At 33.6% G+C, this 20349-nt stretch overlaps 1 protein-coding gene across 1 annotated transcript in view; it reads left to right on the top strand.

The window, feature by feature from the left end:
- Lst8 (MTOR associated protein, LST8) overlaps positions 1–20349 on the top strand; it is a 59166-nt gene that overhangs the window by 27126 nt on the left and 11691 nt on the right. The window contains exons 6-7 of the mRNA XM_090395499.1: positions 10408–10517; positions 16445–16686. Coding sequence (XP_090251625.1) covers positions 10408–10517; positions 16445–16686 — 352 coding nt within the window. The remainder of the gene's footprint in view (positions 1–10407; positions 10518–16444; positions 16687–20349) is intronic.

The raw sequence follows: 20349 nt of genomic DNA, 5'->3' as shown, positions 1-20349 counted from the left end.
TCCAAGGAGTCCGAAGACTCATCACGGGAGGACATCTTCAACTGTCTCTACACCTTACCTCTACCAAGAATCAACGCCATCTACCGCCCACCTCCAACACCACCACAACTAGTAATTTTTGTCTGTAAATTGCGTGTGTTCTGAATATTTATTACTTTTTTTTGTTATTGGTTCTTATAACTATGGTTTCTGAAATGCATACTTTTATTTCATTGTTTTGAATATCTAAAATAATTGCTTGCTTCCTTGGGCTGCAGGATATGATTTTGTTCTAGCGAGGGAGCTGCAATTTCAGTTTTTCAATTGTGGGATTTGTATTTTGGATTCTGTTTTTTTTTTTTTTTTTTAACTTTGGTAATCAAGAATTGAGATGTTATAGTCAAGAAAGTATTCCTGTAGGTGTGGCAATTGTGCCCAAATGGTTGAATTTGAGTAAATAAAATCACAATTTTGTTGACATGGAAACTTGTATACATAGTTTTTTTTTTTTTTGTTGTTGGTATGGATCTTAAAAGGTTTGCTAATATTTGGGTTTGTAGTGAAAAATAGTTTTATAATCTGTGTTTTTACATATACATATTTAAATGCTCTATGTATATTTTGAATATAAGGTAATTTTATTAATTTTGGCAAAGGGAAAATTTCTTTGGTTTGTGGGATGATTATCAAGTCCTAGCTATGAATTTTGCATAATTAGTCAGTTGTTGTGGATATTCATGGAAGATTTCTACTATTCATGGAAAATTTATATGCATTTATAAATTCTCAAAGGATAACTGATATTTTGATAGACTGGTTGATAAGAGTTCAAATGTAGATAGTTACCAATATGTGTAGGTTTGTGAAATATTTTTTGTTTCAGTATGATTCTTGAGTCAGCTAAAGTTAAATTAAGGAAATTTATAGAATTGTTTTGTTCTAATTCTATGGTAAAGTTCAATCTATTGCTAAAATTATTAAGTGGCAAAGAGAGAATGATCCTAAACATAATAAGTTGCTATTATACTTACTGCTAATATATAGTTTCCTTTTCTGAAAAAAGAAAAAACTTTTCCATGGTAATTTGCTAACTTGCTTTTTTTTTTGCTGTACTTTAATTTACTAGGTGCTGCAATTTCTGCAAGCACTTAATAAAATTTCAATGTCAGACTTGGAGATATATTGTATAATTACAAATAAAACACATCCACAAATTCAAATTATTTGATTTTATTATTATGACTAATAAAGGTATAAATTTAAAATAATATATGTTTACTGTAATCTATTGTTTATCTGACCTTGAAAACAGTGACCCTTCAGTTAACTGACCCTTGCATATCAACTAACTTCTGGTATAGCACCATGTAATTGTACTTCAGTTATATAATGCTTTGATTATCAGAATGGAAATTGCCCTCCGATGTTAAATAAATGGTAATTACTATATTTGTTATTAATGTTTAGTGATAGGGAAAGATTATTAATAAATGCTAACAAAATTCAAAGAAATGCATAATAATGCTTGAATTCTTTAATTCAGCTCAATGGAATTAAGTTACATTCAAATGGCTAATTCAAGCTAAACATTTTCCTAGCTGACATCAGAAAAGTTTGAAAATCGATTGTTCTGATAACCATTATTTACAGTTTAACCTATTGAATTAAGCTGTGTCTAACATTAGACAAGACCAAATAATGATTGTACCAGCATGTGAGCAAACATAACTCATCATCATCAGCAAAATTACAAGACAGGCATTATTAATTGAAACAAAAAAGAAGTGGAACTGGCAGAAGAATTAGAGAAATAACACACTGACATAATTGGTACTACCAATGTGTTATTTCTAAAACAAAGAAAACAGAAGCAAGGGAAATTTGTCTAAATCACAGCTACAAGATATTATATTCAGATAGCAATGATTATGGAATGGAAAGAGTAACTAGAGTCTTGAACACTAAACCTGATAATAACCTTGAATGCAGGCAGTATCAAGTAGAGTGATATGGACAAACATCAAAATTGGGTATTGGATAAATAGACTTATTTGTGTATATGGTCCTGCATACAAATCAGTTGTCTTCTATTAAGAAAAAGTGGAGGAATTTTTCAGCTCACTTGATAAGGCAACTAACATAAAGGAAAAGTTGGTCTTCATTGGAGATATGAACAGCAGATTAGGAAACGAACATCAGAGATATAATGGTAAGTAACTGCTGGATTTCTGCTCAATATGTGGACTAGTCATTACTTATATCATGTCCCAGCATAAAGATATGCACAAATCACAAATGAAGAGAAGATACAAGAAATGAGAAAAGTTTCATTGACTGTGTTATTGTTGATAGAGATATGTTCATTCACCATCATAAATGGAACAGAAAGGGATCACCATTTAGTTTTGAGCAGGATAAGTATGAATTTCACAGTGAAAAGAAAAGTATGAACAAAAGTTTTAAAAAGAATCAAAGTCAAGCAACTTTCAGAGATGAACTGTAGCCTCAAATACACAAATGTTATTCAAGAAAAATGAAGGAATTTGAAAATGAGTCAACTCTTGGAGACTTGGAAGACTCTGAAGAAAACATGGAATAACCAGGGAGGCATGTGGTAAAGTTGTTTTCAAGGGCAGAAAAGTGAGAATTCCATACTGGACTCAGTTAAAGAGGCTTTCATGGAAAAGAAGAAAGTATAGCAAAAGTTCCTAGCAAATAAGTCAGTACCTGCTCTTAGAAAATACAGAGAAAAATGTAAAGAAACTGAAACATTTTGTGTAGAATTCTTGAGAAGACTAGAGAATATAGAAGATGAATATCTGAACGCTGGTAAAATGTTGGGATGCTATTGAAGAAGCTTAAAAATGAGGATGTGGCTATAATAGGATCAGATATGATAATGGTGGCATAACAACTAAAGACATTCTGGATGTATAGATTAATTGTGGGTAAAGAGTGTTTTGCAGTTTATCTATGCTAATGCCAGAAGTATTCAAAATAAGGGTGAGGATTTTTTGGCATTGGTAGCTCAACTTAGCCAAAAGTTATAGACATTAGGGATAATTGGTTGACCGAGGATGATATAATCACAGGAATAGAATGCAAAGGATATACTATCTTCAGAGAGGATATAAGGAATAGGATGTGGGGACGGGTTCTGCTAATGATAGAGATGAATTGAAGCCAGAAAGTGTAGAAGTACGTTGGGGAGGGGGATGCAGAGGACAGTTCATTTGAGGCTATATATTGAGATAGAGGCCAACAGGATGAAATATGTAATTGGATCCTGTTATATTCCAGGAGGTATAAGGGAGAATGTAAATAGCATGCATTACCAACTTAGCAAGATAAATGCAGTTTGAATAATTATTAAGGATTTCAACTATGGAGGCATAGATTGAGAATAATGGTAACAAGAATAATGGAATTTATACAGCTGCTGAGAGATAATTATGTGAGGCAACATCTAATGGAGAGGACACAAGGTTCAATAGAAGTGTTATATCTAATCATAGCATCATAGAACTTAACACTAATCAATCTAGCCATGCTTCCTCCGCTTGGAGAAAGTGATCGTATAGTTTTGGCTTGGGAGATTGCCAAACGTAGAATTTTCTCTGAAGAAGGAATATATATGTAGAATTACAAAGCAGGTGATTATAGCAATCTGAGGAATCAGCTTTCAGCAGTGCCATGGCATAAGAATTTGAGTGTGAGAGAGATTTTGATGATGCATTGGAGGTTATCACGGATTATTTGAATAAAGCAGAATTCAGACTGTATACCCTGAGTCAGAAGGATAAATCTGGTAGCAGTTAGATGGATGAATAGCATCATTAATTATAGTTGCAGAAAAAGAAAAGATTGTGGAAGGAGTAAAAAGAAAAAGATAATCAGCAAGGAAACTAAACCTAATTATGAGAGAAAGCTAGCTGATGAGGCCAAAAGAAATCTTAAAGAGTTATTTTCCTATGTGACAAATAAAAGGAGTAGCGACTGTGGAAGGATAACTTTAAAAAGTATCAACAGTGGTGAGGTAACAAGAGCAAACAAACTAGTTGTTTTTGAGTGATCTTTTTTCCAAAGTGTGTACCATCCAGGTGGTGATATTGCAATGCTGGATGAGAATGTATACAAGGGAATTAGCACCTCCTCTAACCAAGATGTTTAATTTAAACCTGGGTACTGGCAAGGTGTCAGTGGAGTGAAAAGATAGCAAAATGGTGCTTCTGTATAAAGGAGACACTAAGACTGAAGTAGTAAATTATAGGCCAATCAGTGTCTCAGGAGTAGTGATTAAGGTATTGGAGAAATTGGTAAAAGACAGATTCTGTAATGGGTGGATAGGAAGATGATACTTTATAAGGGGGCAACATGGTATTGTAAAGGGTAGACTTGCCTTAGTAATTTACTTTTTATAATAAAGTGACAATGGAGTTGGATAAAGGAAATGGCTAATCATTGATACTGCTGAACTTTGCAAAGGGATTTCACAAAATTCCTCATGCTCTGTTATGTAAATTAGAGCAGTGGGGGTAGATAGTCAATGAAGATGATGTAGAGATCTGCAGGATGACATAAAATAGACTGTAAGTATGATAGAAGTAAATGGCTGCCAGTTTAATTTGACCAAGTGGTGGGATGTGCTTTGGGAAAAAGTGACCACAAGCCGTGTACTATATTGATGAAACTGAAGTGCAGGAAACTGATGAGGGACTTGACTTGAGTTGATTGTGGACAGTTGAAGTTTAGAAGGTATATTGCAAAGGAAGCCAAAACAGTGCAATTACATGGTTGTTGAAGAATTCACTGACAAACAAGGATAGAGAGGTTATTGTTCCCTTCATAAGGCTTTAATAAGGTCACATCTAGATTACTGCTTACATATCTTGTCATCTGGATTCCATGGAGATGAAGAAATTATAGAAAAGAACGAGAGGTGGGTGACAAAGATTGGGTAGGTCTACAGAATGTTTATCAGAATAGCCTGGTCTGTAGGCTTCAGAAACTAGATGATAGGAAAAAGCAGAGACTTGATAGAAACATATAAGGTGTTATTGGGCAGACAACTCCATGGAATCCAAAGACTCATTGCAGGAGACCTAAACTATCCACCTCTCACTGAACCCATTAACAAAGTGCTAGCAGGAGTTAAAGTGGTTTTATAGGAATTACACCGAAGCCCTCACCACTTCAACAACCATCTATTATTTTCATCATTAGAGACTACCAGTAAGTCAAGGGCTCATCAAGAGAAATCACAGACCAACTCTCATACCTTCTCTTGAACTCATTAATGCTAGATGCACTCACTACTTCAGCAGTCAGGCTGTTCCAATCTCTCACTGCTCTGTGAAAGATTTTTTTTTTTGTGTGGTTATCACCCATGAAAGGTTATTGCCTAAACCTATAGTACATTTGTACCATTGGTGGGCTAAGGATTTTTTTTCCCATATTTTGTCAGTTTTTTATATATTTTTTGTCATTTTTTATTTATTTTTACATGTCAGGAAACCTACTCTAAAGGCCAAAGATAGAACTTTTTCAGGCTTCCAATAAATGGGGAGGTGGTCTCACACCGGGCAATGAAATTCATCTTCCACCTAAAGACAATCACAAACATTCATGCCCATGGTGGGATTCAAGCTCGTGACCTGTTGGTTGAAGTGTGGATATGCTAACCACTCGGCCAACTATGCCAGTAACCAGCTCTGACCCTTTTCTTAACTACACACACACACACACACACACACACACACACACACACACACACACACACACACACACACACAAAGTTTATAGGTCACTGTCATATCAACCTCTCCTTCTCTTACTGTACACCCACAGATGCGAGACCTTGTGACACTTCTGCACATGTCAGAAGAAGGGGAATCCATTCCGATAATAGGTTAATCAATGTGTTTCATGTGATGAGTGTTTATTACTATATGTCGAAAAATTAGCTTTTCGTTTATGAAAATTCTAGTTCTTAAAGTGCTAACTATTTTGCTTATACAACAATTGGAAAATTTACCTATAAAGCATATGATTTTGCATGTTGGTGACCAATTCGTACATCCTTTATTTCTTTCTCCCCTTTAGAATGAATTGACTATTCTTGGCACATTGCTAAGCTCGGTTCTATGAAGTGTGGGCGTGCAGTACCAGTGTCTACAGTCTATATGTTCACACGCTATCCTAATATTTTATATTCCATAATTCCGATTTTTCTTTGTAATCATTATCAGTAATTATGGAGACATACCATGTTCAAGAACTTACCTTAATTATATTAAAATAAGATGATGTTTCAATCTTTATATCAAGGACATCTTCAGAAATACATGTATTATTATTATCAACACTCGACCTCCATGGAGTCAGAGACTCATCGTGGGAGGTACTATTGCATACAGTGCTCATCCAACGTGTCTTAAACTGATTCAATGTGTCCACATCCACAACACACTCAAGCAATGCATTTAACTCACCAACTACCCTCCATGCAAAGAACCTGCTTCTCACTCCTTTGCTCACACCCTCCTTATACAATTTCGAGCAATGGCCTCTTGTTCTACACCCCTCTCCAGTGAAAAATCTATGAAATATCTCTTCCATGTCAATCTGATAACAATCCCTGACCAATTTATATGTCTCAATCATATTCCCCCTCTTCCTCCTATTCACGAGGCTCTGCAACTTGTATTCTTCAATCTGTCCTCGTACTCCACATTCCAAAGACCACTGACTACCTTTGTGAATCTTCTTTGTACCCTTTCCAACATATCTTCGTCAAATCTGTGCACAATAATCCATATGAGGCCTGATCAAGGCCTTATACAATGGAATCATAACTCTCTATTTCTGCATGTCAGGGTTCTCTGCATCATTGCCATTATTCGATGTGATGTCTTCACAACTTGTGCAATGTGGTCCCTGAATTTCAGGTCCTTGTCCACCATCACTGCTATATCTCTCATCTCCTCTACTTCTGTTAAAGTTTCCCCACCAAGTGTATACTTTGCATCCCATCGTTGCTTACCAAATCTCAAAACTTGCACTTGGCAACATTGAACTGATAGTTCCACTTATTTGCCCATTCATGCAATCTATTCAAGTCCTCTTGTAAGGCATTAACATTGCTCTCCCCAGTTTTGCATCATCTACAAACAGCTGGATATCACTAGTAACTCAACTCAATATCATTAACATACAAATCGAACAACAATGGCCCCAAAACTGATCCCTGTGGCATACCACTGGTGACCTTTCTCTTTCGAGATACTGCACCCCCATATACAACTTTCTGATATGTGAAACCCCTCTAACAATTACATCCTCTGATGAAATTATGAGATCTAGAACTCTTGATCCTCGTGTGCTTTTCTTTACATGATGCCTGAGACAGTTATCTCTCAAGAACTCGAGAAATTCACTTTCCTTATTCCCAAATGCTATCTCTTCATTCCAATTTATACCACCACCATAATTAAAATCACCCATAATAATTACCCTTCCTTTGTTCACTAATCCAAGTTGTTTATACATTTCTTCATCACCACCTTCCACATTCCTAGACCTATAGCAACATCCAACTAAATATGTCTTCCTCTCAACCTCCACATTACACCACATTGCCTCATAACCATTGCCACTATTTCTCCCTTTTATGTCTACCTTATGTGGACTCAATTCCCCTGCTATCATCAGCAGCTATCCCCCTCCCTTCCTGCCCTTTCTATCCTCATGAAAAATACTGCACCCTTCCATTTCTATTCCTGTTACGATATCATCTTCATTCAACCATGTTTTTCTTATTCCAATGATTTGGGGGCAAATAAACTCAATCACTGAAACCATTTCATCTCCTTTATTTCTGATACTTCTGGCATTTGTAAACAAACACAACAGTTCATTTTTAGGTCTATAGCCAGTCCTATCCAAGCCATATGTTGGTTGTGATTTCCCCACTACACCTACCAAATCACCTTTATCACTGCTTACCACATATACCTCCTCAGTCTCCACCCACATTGCGATATACTCCATCTTCATACATACATTCACTGCCACTTTCAACATTCACTCCTCTCTCTCTATGCCATGTATGTACACACAGGATCACAAGCCACATTGGTATATACTACAGTAAGCTGAGAATGACTACTTTAGTCAACTACTGCCCTTAGCTTAACCTTTGGTGGGGAAAAAAAATTCTCTTTTCTTTTGTTATTCGTTATGTGAGTATTGTTGCTTGAAAAATTGTTGGTTTTCTTCTTTTCCAGATGCTGTGGGTTATGGATAGACTATTCAAATCCTTGGGACTTTTAGGCCATCATTTTTTCTAGAGATTTGGTTGGTTAATAAGCATTTATCAGGCTTCCTTGAATTTATGTTCATACCATGTTTTTAGTCTGATGTAAGGACTGGGTGCCTTTGCAGTCAGTCCAGTGGCACATTTCAAGTGCATCATCAGAAAGGCCTGCTTTTTTGAGTGTGCTAATAATACCTAGTTTCTGTGTAGATTGGTGGTATGTGTGGGTGGGTGGGTTTACAGTAAACAGTGAAGGATAGATAACCTAACAGAAGATGTGTAACAACTGGATATCCAGAAAAGGAAGTGTACTATTGTATTTGATTTTTTGGTATTTTTAATTGTTTGGAAGTATGTTATTCTCTTGCAGCCTCACAGCTGCCAAACTATAAACAGTTTCCTCATCCACCTAAACATTCAATTCACCCTAAAATTGAAAACAACAGCACACTTCCTTTTCTCAATACCCTAGTTATAAATCTTCCCTCAGGCTGCCTATCCTTCACTGTTTACTGCAACCCCTCACACACATGGACCAATAAGTAGGTACTGTTCAAAAAAAACTCCTCATGGTTCCCTTTTCTAAAGATAAGCGATCTTCTCTTTCTCTGCTTGGCATCTACCAAGTTCCCTGTGATTGTCATCTTTCTTATTTTGAGCAAACTGGACGTTCTGCAAAGAAAATGTTACAAGAACACCTGTCCTATATCATTAATAAAAAGTCTGAGCTGGCTTTGACAACATGAAATTGACACTGACTATGGAATCTTCTGGTTTAGAACACATTTACTCCATCGATCCTGTTTCAGGTTTGAGTGGTTATTTAAGGAGTGTTATAGGCTTTGCTTCATTGTCCTATCCTGAATAAGAATGACTGACTCTCTTTATCAAAAATTTGGATAAGTCTTATCAGACATCAATAGTTTTTTTGTTTTTTTCTAAGATATATTTATTACTATAGTGCACATCGTGCTTTGTTCTTTGACATCATCAACACATAGCTTGTACTGTTTTTAAATAATCCAATGTTGACATTCTACCTCATACTACTAGCCTTTCTGCCACTGATGATGACCTGTAAATTTCAAGTTGAAATACTTGACAAATAAAGTTTACTAATTTATTTCCTTATGTGTATAATCTAGTCTGACCATTATGGCACAGGTATCTCTTAAGCAGCATTCATGTTGAAATTAACAGAATATTAATAAACTTAGTGAAATAGATTTTCAATTTAGTTAATTATCACCTAAATTATTCATTTTTTTTTTATTTAAAATAATGAAACCTGTGATGCGATCATAATTAAAAGAAACACACTTATTAACCACAGTGAAAATTATTTAATTGTAAATATTTCATCCTAAGTATCTAGGACATCATCAATACAGTAGTTTAAAACAATAATAGGAATAACATACAGTTAGGGCGCACGATTACAATAGAATCTCATTAAACGTGCGTAACATGTTACAGAAGTTTAAAAAAAAAAAAAAATTATTTAACGCAATTTTGTATGACAATTTCCCCTACTTTAGGAATAGTAAGAACGTCGTTATGGTTTAAGTTTGGTCTGTGTAGTAACTCTTCACAACTTTCTTTGTATAAATGTTTATATTAATATGTATATATTATATTATATAAATATACAATATATAATATTATATATAATATTATATTACTATTCCTAAAGTATGGGAAATTGTCATACAAAATTGTGTTAAATAATTCTTTTTTTACTTCTGTAATACATTATTACGCACGTTTAATTAGATTCTATTGTAATCATGTGCCCTAACTATATGTTATTCCTATTGTTTTAAACTACTGTACTGATGATGTCCTAAGATACTTAGGATGAAATATTTACAATTAAATAATTTTCACTGTGGTTAATACTTGTGTTTCTTTTAATTTTAAACTATTCATTATCAAATGGTATTTATGATAATATTTTTATAACCTCAGAGCATCTAATAATTATTATGCATAATATACGGAATCTCTCTTTCTAAGAATTTATTTCAAAACATAGCATAAATTAATATAATTTTATATAAAAACTAGATTAGCAATCAGTAACATATAAGTTTTTATTTTTCTTTAATTTTTAGGGACATTGCTATTTATTCAGCCTTGCTCATGCTGCTCATCCAGCCAAACATCTGAAACTTCCAGCACATAGACGGTTTGCTTTGAAATGCAAATTTAGTCCTGATTCAACGTAAGAAAAAATGTATTTTAGGTTTCAGAAGAGTTTTACTCCACAGTCTTGAAAGAAACTATATACCTATTAGTCCTGACTTTATACTCTGATTTTTTTTTTTTTTGAGGGGTGGGGGGGGTTATGTAATGAATAAAATATACATATTGATTTCACTAAAAAAAAAAAGTTAAAAGACAAAATTAGATATTGTAATTATAGTTACTTCAGAAATCTTGCACACAAGAGCTCAGTTAAGATTGGATGTATTTTGAGTACATGTGGAGCTGACATTGAACTTTTTCATTTAAAAAAAAAATCACTTTACACTCCAGATGTCATTCACAGTATTTAGCACTGCAGTATATTATTATTATTATTTTTTAACAAAATGTTGGCATTTAAAATACCACCATGCTTTTATGGATAATCTGTATGAAATTATTTATTGTAAATTGGAATAATGGTAATTATTGATGAAAAGTGAAAATTTCAGTTCTACAATTGTATATGTAGAGTATGATAAGACATCATTAATTTGTATTTGAAATAACCAATACCTATAAAATGGTTCTTATTTTATAGGCTTGTAGTTTTTCTGTACATATACACAGGAGAAACACACAGGTTTATGTGTGTGTCTATAGTAGACACACATAAACCCAATCATAATGAAATGATCCGCTGATGCACTATAATGAATTATAGAAAATGTTAAAAGTTTTTTTACTTGGTTGTAATTTAAATTAAAGAAATTTTCTTTGTTATGGAAAAGAAATAGTCTCATCAAATTAATTCTATTTTAAGCTTACTACTACAAACACTAACAGCTGAAAACCTTTGCTGTCGCAAACTGAATTTCTTAGTAAATGATGTCACATACAGAAGACAAAAGAAATGGAAGGAAATATAACAGATGAAAATCACTGGAAATATTGTAAAGTGAGATTGTGGGAAATGTAACAAAACAAAATCACTCAAAATAAAAACAGAAAAAGTTAAATCACATAAAAAAAACAAAAGAGAATTGTGGGAAAGAACAGAAGAAATGGCAAGAAATCATACATTGAGGCGAGAAGACAAAAAATTTGTCTTCTCTTCTCATACATAAGGAACACAAAATGACAACATGAAAAGTACATATTGTCAATTGTACATATTGTCAGTTTTTATATTGTCATATAAAAATAACCAGAAGAGCATGAAATTATAATTCAGGTTTCATTACTATCAAATTCCTAATATGTACCCTCAGGGCTGTACAGAATATTGTACTACATGAAAAAATTATGCCATTACTAACTTCCAATCAATAATTTTCCTCCAAATTAATCTGTTATCTGTCAAGACTACAATATTATCAGCTCTTATATTTCTGTTTTTAAGGCAGTTTTTTACTGTGTCAACTCTAGTAACACATTCTTGAATGGTGACAATGGGAAGTTCTTTCCTAATATCTCGTTTTTAGTGTGATACCGCCACTGATGCCATATGGTCACTCCACTAATCTTTCTCAGAACTCACATATCAGTGGTTTCTTGTTTTTGATCAAGCATTTTATTTCTAACCCAGCTCTTAGATCCATAACTTAAAACTGGTTTGAACACTGTCTTGGATACACCTAATTTAGTGTTTTGACTAATTTATTTTTTATTCCTTATAAATTTATTCAGCTAACTTCCTACCATACCAGCTTTACTAATTCTGTTGTCTATTTCCATATTTAATCTACCATCTTCACCAAACATTGTGCCTAAATAGCTGAAATGTTTTACTTGCTCTATAGGTTTACCATGTAGGGATACAATTGATGTTTTCAGTGTTTCTGTCTGTTTTCTTTGTCTTCTTATTGCTGATTTTCATACCAAATTTATTACAACAGTTATTAAATTTAATTCTCCATCAAGTGTGGTCAGCTCCAATAAAAAATCTACCTCAATCTGAGCTCGGACTGTATGAACGAGAACAAGAACACGTGACATCGTCCAGTATTATTCAACATCAATAACGTTATATATCTGCATTTTGTTATTTGAGTTTTATGAATAGCCAGACGGTTATGATTTGTATTTATTAATTCTCTTGTTTAAACTTTAAGTTATACTATTTACCCCCTGAAGATGTAAATCCTACGATTTACGAAACTTGTCGGGAACTATTATTTCAGTGTTTTATATAACTGAATAATAAAGAAATGTGCTGTAATCACCGAAATATATCTTTTGAAGTTATTAAATTGTCAAGGAATCCTTCAGTCTTATGCTGGATTTATTCAGAAGTGTAACATCATCTGCATAAAGTAAAAAGTTAAGATTAACATCACCAATTCATGAGATCCATATAGCTAATGAATAACAGTAGAGATAATGTGCACCCTTGTCACACACTTGATTTTATCTTACTGACTTACACCGTAAACAAGAGATTATATATTGCTTGATATAATGTTCCATTTACACTATTATATTACTGTAACATTTTGAAGAGCTTTCCTCTTGGCACCTTGTCATATGCCTTGTCCAGATCAACAAAACTTACATATAAATCCTTGATACTTACATACCACCAGGTTTCCCTTCCACAATTTTTCTTAGCTGTTTTTCAAGTATACTTGCATAAATCTTACCAGAAATACTCAGTAGGGAAATACCTCTGTAATTCTCACGTTCAGTTTTATTTCTCTCTTTATAGATGGGTACTATGAGAGCTCTGCTCCAATCATCTGGAATTTGATCCTCTTCTCAGACCTTCTGAATTATGCAATGCAGCCACTGTAAACCTTTTATACCTCAATATTTGAGCCTTTCCGGCCAAATTTCATCTATTCCAGCTGCCTTTCCACATTTCAGGTTTTTGATGACTTTTCCTACTTCAAGTATGGATATGTATTTCTGACTTCATTCCTATTGAGAGTTTTCTATCATCATGCTGACACTGCTTGTTTCATTTAGCAGTCTTTTAAAGTAAATACTCCACACATCTAGAATATCTTTATCTTCACTTTTCATGTCACCTTAATAATCTCTTATTCCTTTTACAATAGTTTTCTTCCGTTTCTAAGCTTTTTTCAATAGCCTTCAGAATATTTTGCCACCTTTCTGTTATTTATGATGTTCTTACTGTGTTTAGTTAGTTTTACACAGTGCTTTGCTTTCTTACATTGAAGAAAGACATTGATTCAATCAGAGAGGCATGTGGTGAGGTTGCCTCTCTGATTGAATCAATGTCTTCTTCAGGATATACCATTGAATCTCCAAGATTTGGTTCTTGTTTCCAAATTCTTTCAGTTTTTCTTCAGTGATGTTTATGTATTTGAGTCTTCAATTCATCTTTGAAAGCTGCTCAACCTTGATTCATTTTAAAACTTTCTTACACACGCTCTTCTCTTCTTTTCAGTAAAATTTAATTTTATCCTGCTCAAAGCTAAATAGTTTTGAGCAGGATAAACTAAAAAACTAAATTTAGGTTTTTACAATTAAAACTGAAAATTTAGGTGAAAAACTCCAAAATTTTAAATCAGAAATTTAGAATTTTTACCGCGTCCTTTCCAGGCTTATAAGCCAAGTGGCCTGTTCCAGACTCAATTCCATCTTTTTTAAGGGTCTTCCTCTGCATCGAGTACCTTTTGGGTGGTAATTTAGAATTTGTGTAGGTATTCTGCTTCTATTCATTCTTAGTATGTGTTCTTTCCATTTTTCTCTATAGCAATTCACTGTTTCATTTAGGGAGGTTGTAATTCCAAGTTTTTTTCTGATTTCGCTGCTTTTCATTTTGTTCATTATTGTGACTCCTTCAGTTCTGCACAGAAATTTCATTTCGGATGATTCGATTCTTCTTTCACATGCTTTTTTTATTGTCCATATCTCACTGCCATAAAGTAAGGTTGGTTTAGCAACTGTATTGCAGATTCTTATTCGTGTGTGTTTTTGTACATAATTGGGTTTAAAAATTTTATTTATAATGCCTGTTATTACTTTTAAAAAGTTTGATATCTTTGGTTCTATATCAGCTTCATTTTCATATGACATTGTGCAACCTAAATATTTGAATGTATTTAATTGCTCTATTATTTTGTTGTTTATTACTATTTTGCTTCTTATTGGATTAGCACCTTTGAAGGCCATGACTTTTGTTTTGTCTGTTGATATTCCCATACCATATGTTTTTATCAGATTATTTAGACTGCATAATGATTTTTGTAGTTCATCTTCATTATTTCCAAGGATTATTTGGTCATCAGCAAAAAGAAGAGTAGCTAATCTGGTGTTACGGTTTATCTTGAATCCTCCTTCATTAGTAGTTATCTTCCATTCTTTTATGATTTTATCTATGTATATATTAAAATAAAACCGATGAGAGAGGGCAACCCTGACGTACTCCTCGATTTATTGGTTTCCAGCTTGATGTTGAATTATTGTACTTGACAGATATTTTATTATCTTGATATATATTATATAAGGCTCTAAAGAGTTGGTTTGGTATTTCATATTCTTCTAGGATTTCCCATAGTTTTTCTCTAATAATTTTATCAGATGCTTTGGTGTAATCTATAAAAGCTATGTGTGTTTCTATGTTCATTTCTCTGTGTTTTTCAATTAATAATTTTAACGTAAATGCAGAGTCTATGCAAGACCTACCTTTTCTGAATCCATTTTGCTCTTCTATTAATTTTGGGTCTACTATACGTTTAAGTTTAAATGCTAAGATTTTTGCATATACTTTATAACAGGTACTAAGTAAGCTGATTCCACGATAATTGTTACAATCAGATTTGTATCCTTTTTTGTAGATGGGAATAACTATTGCTTTGGTCCAATCTTGTGGGCATTTTCGTTCTTTCCAGTACTACCTTATTAACATATTAATAATGTGAACTGTTAACATTGCAAAACCTTAACGGTTCACATTGCTAAATAGCAATGCTACCAGTGTCATGTGTGGACAAGTGGTTAAGGAGAAAGAAAGAACTTTCTTTCTTCAATGGCTTATTGATGGCTGGAAGAGTTTATATAAGTTTTTTTTTTGGTACTTTTAGGATTTTTGTAGTATTAGTGGCTGCGCAGGTGAAAAGTATCTTGAACCGAAAAAGTTATCACATTTTTTAAAAGCCATGAATGTGATATATTTGTGCCATAAAAGTCTAGAGATCTAAGCAACCATATTACAAATGTGTCTTTCATGTGAAAGTATACTGGCAAGACATTTGTAATAAGGATTATGAGTTCAAACTGAACTCTGTATGAATGTTGATCAGTAGCTGCTTGTGTATTTACATGATTAGAAGAAAGTGAAGGAATGATAGTAGCCAGTATAGAAAAGCCATAGAGCACAAACAGGATGTATTGTAAAAGTGACTGCCTAAAAGAGGGTGTTGGGAATCATTCATTCTTTCCTTCATGATTTATGCTCATGTAGACCCACGCACATTTTACTATGCATGTGTTTGAAATCAAATCTGGCAGAATAATGGTTAATCCTTATTCCCATAGTTTCCTATGGTTGTATATTGTGTGTGTTCCTATGGCCAGTTTGCCTGTTTTAAAGGACTAAAAATCTGAGTTTCCAAAAGGAAGCCCTTCACTTCCATATGAGACCAGCTAACTCACCATTTGATTGAAAATACCTCATAAAGATTCCTCATGTCATAGAATGGATTTGAGCACAGATCTTTCCAGCCAAAGGACTCATCTAAACCAACTGAACTATGGAGGTTCTAGTCATCCATCAAGTGAACTTTTCTCAAGATAGCGTTACTCATTTTTAGGAGAATACTTACACAACATTTCTGTAAAAAAAAAAAAAAAAAATGCAATATTTAATAAATTCTTTCCACTATTATTTTTATTGCACTTTGTATACCTAAAATGATTTTCATATAATTTTTTATTAGATGAAAATGCATATGAAAACATTTGTTGATTTTTTTCTCCCTTAATTTACCCACTTAGTTTGTTAGTAACTACTTCAGCTGATTCTCTAGCAAAGATCTGGCGGACATCAGATTTGCAGTTATCAATGGACCAAAAGGAACCTGTTACAACTTCCTCTGCATGGACATTAGAAAATAATGCATATTCTTCATCAAGCACCAAGCCACCACTAGCAACTCCAATGATCGAACTAAAGACAGAAGAACAACGTTGGGTATGGGATGTGGCTTTTAGTGCTGACTCTCATTACATCATTACTGGTGAGTCTACGTTTTTTGTATTGAGAATTTGAGTTTGAAAAACATTAGTCATATAAAGTAATACTTCTGTGGATCAGATTTATTCATGTATGACAGGCTAGTTCAAATCTTGGCTATGCAGAAAAAGATTTTCTACACTTTTTTCTTTTTTGTTATCTAGACACAAAATAGTTTTTTAAAATTTCATTTAACTACCCAAATGGCCATATCAATTAATTTATTCTTTGTGTTGAAGTTATTTCGATAGTAACCACAAGGTGTTAAATTAATGAGAACACCATCTTAATTTTATATGGTGTAGGCTACATTCTGATTAAATATAAATCTGTAAAGTTGAAGAGAAATGATATGCATGGTTGATCAATGAATTTAGAGCTTGTGTAAAAGTGGTGGTTTTTAACTGTTTTATTGTGTTTTTCCCTTAGAAAATTAGAGTTTTATAGTATATTAGTGTAGATTTGCATATATTTAGTGTTTTTTTTTTGTTAAGATACTGCTATAATAAATATAGTTAAAAAAACACACAGAAACGTAATGCTAAGAAGAGCAGTGAAGTTGAGAACAAGAAGGCTTGCCCCTCTAAAGAGTTCATTGAAAATTAATTAACCTTCAAAATAACAAATTTAGAGTAGATTATCAGAAAGACGATGCTGTAATTACAGAAAGTCAAAAGGCATTTGAATGAACATAGGGAGGAAAAGAAAATTAAGCAGCACAATAAGAAATTAGAAAGCAAAAATCGGGTAAGGAATGTTGTTTGTAAAAGGAAGGATGTTATTTGTTATGGGGACTCTATTATAAGACATGCTGTTGATGAACAGGTTATAACGTCAAGTTTTTCAGGAGTTAAAATTAAAAATATAGCATATGCAATTCAAAAACGAAAAGAAAAGTAAACAAGATCATAATTGTAGTAGGTACTGACAACTTAACTAGTGATAAGTTCAGTATGAGAGAGGACATGAAAGGGTTGTTAGAAAAAGTGTGGGTGAAGAGTGAGAAAGTGAAATTATGTTACCTCAATATGATAAATAAATAAGTGAATTAAGAAAGAGGGCTATGATAGCAAACGATTCAATGTGTAGGCTGTGTAGAAGGAATGATGCTAGTTTTTGGATGTGTGGAGTGAGTTTGAGGAAAGATTAGATTTGTATAAAACAGATGGTCTACACCCGAATGCATTTGGTATCAGGAGTCTTGAAAAACTAATAACTGGTATGAGACCTAACACAGAGAGTCAGGGAAACTAAATTATAATGGAAGGAATGGTGGGAATATGAGTGTAAGAATGACAGTGATGAGTGGAAGAATTGTGAATGTAGTGACCCGAGAATGTAGGCTTGTGAAAGACAGACGTGGCAATGGAACCGTCTTCTTTTCTTTGGATGTGTAAATCCAAAAAGGAGATACCCTGTAGAGATTCTTTTTCTAACGTAAAGTTGATGCAATGATGAAGAAGGTTAATTTTATCTAGAAACAGTTGTAATTCATGTTCGGGATGATCCCAGACTGCAAATACGTCGTCGACATATCTTAACCAATTTTTTGGTTTTGATTCAAAAGTGAATATTTTTTCCTCAAGGTATTCTAGAAACAAGTCTTCTTTTCTTACACATCCAAAGAAAAGAAGACGGTTCCATCGCCACGTCTGTCTTTCGCAAGCCTACGTTCTCAGGTCGCTACATTCACAATTCTTCCACTCATCATCCATCTCAGAAATCTGGCATTATTAAATCACTAGTTTCCAGAGCACACAAATTCTTCTTCTCTGAAGAATCTTTAAACCAAGAATTAGAAGTAATCAAAAATACAGCCATCCTAAATGGATATAATCCTAAAACAACTCAAAAAAATCATCAGTCATTTTTCCACACATCAAACCAGAGAGGAAAAAATCCATATGATTCCCATACCTTATGTCAAAGGCATTTCTGAACGTCTTTCTAAAATTATGAAGAAATACAATTTTGCCACTACTTACAAACCTATCGACCAAATTTACAACTTGTTACCTTCTCCTAAGGACAAACTCTCACCTTTGATGTTGCCTGGTGTTTATGAGATTCCATGTTCATGCAAATTGTCTTACTTTGGACAGACAGGTAGGTCTGTTCAGAAACGCATCTCGGAACATCAAGACCACCTTTGTCTTTTAAACCGCAGAAATCTGGCCTCTCTCAACACGGAATTGAAAATCCAAGCCATAGGATCCATTGGGAAAAGTCTAAACTTTTACTAGATCTTTATATAAACATCAACATTTATACAAAAAAAGTTCTGAAGCCCTACTTACACAGACCAAATTTAAACTGCAATGACGTTCTTACTATTCCTAAAGTATGGGAGATTGTCATACAAAATTGTGTTAAATAATTATTATTAGTTTTTTTTTTTTTTACTTCTGTAACACATTACACACGTTTAATGAGATTCTATTGTAATCATGCACCATAACTGGATGTTAATCCTATTATTGTTTAAACTACTGTACTGATAATGTCCTAAGATGCTTAGGATGAAATATTTACAATTAAATAATTTTCACTGTGGTTAATACTTGTGTTTCTTTTAATTATGATCTCACCACAAGTTTCGTTATTTTAAAAAAAAAAAAATTATCAGGTGTATGAAGAGGAGTTATTAGAGCTGTGCACAAACTGAATAAGAATTCAGCATGGGGAACATGGGATATCAGCCTGGGTGCTAAAAGAGTATTCAGCTGAACTGGTTATTCCGTTGACCAGGCTATATAATTTGAGTCTCAGAACAGAGAAGATTCCACAGGAATGGAAAGAATGTATGGTAATCCCATTGCACAAGTGGTGCAAAGATCGATGTATCCAACTATCAACCAATCAGTATATCAGGAGTGGTGGTGAAGATTTTGGAAAAATTGGTTAGGCTCGCTTTTAGAAATGGGTTGACAGTGAATCTCTACTTTGCAATGAACAGCATTCGTTCATTGCAAAGAGAAGATCATGTTTTAACAACTTGCTTACATTCTATAATAATGTTACAATTGAACTAGACAAGAGGAATGAATATACCATGATACTTTTGGATTTTGCTAAGGCTTTTGACAGGATACAGCATGGAAGACTGTTGCAGAAATTAGAAAATATGAGACCGGATTATAAAATATTAGCTTATAAAATATAAAATATTAGCCCTAATCCCTTCTTAGCAGAATTCATTCTCAGCTTCCAAGGATGCCCTCTTGTCCTTTCCCGACCCTCCATAAAATTAAATATTCCATCAGTTGAAATCAAATATGACCCTTTCAGAAGTTTGTATATCTCAATCATACCACCCCCTCTTCTCCTGTGTCTGCAGTCTACAAATTTCTGATTTGTCTTCATAATCAGCCTATTTATTTCATCCTGCAAGCTCTCTGCATTGTCTTGATTAACTGTTACTCTACCTAATTTTGCATCATCAGCAAACAACCAAATATTTCATTTCAGATTATTTCCTATATCATTTATGTACAAATTAAACAGGTGGTCTAGTTACCTACTTTCTCCTGAATTCTGCTCCTCCATATACCACTTTTTGATATCTGTCCAGCAGCTATCCACATATCCATCCACATTTTTTCTATTTTGTGTTACAGAGTTCCATGTGGTATTCTGTGAAATGCCTTTGCAAAATTCAGCAGAATCA

The sequence above is a fragment of the Typopeltis vanoorti genome, chromosome 7 (genome assembly GCF_054136105.1).
Source record: "Typopeltis vanoorti isolate ZY-2024b chromosome 7, IOZ_Tvanoo_1.0, whole genome shotgun sequence".
Classification (NCBI taxonomy): Eukaryota; Metazoa; Arthropoda; class Arachnida; order Uropygi; family Thelyphonidae; genus Typopeltis; species Typopeltis vanoorti.
This window is presented reverse-complemented; position numbering and strand designations above follow the sequence as displayed.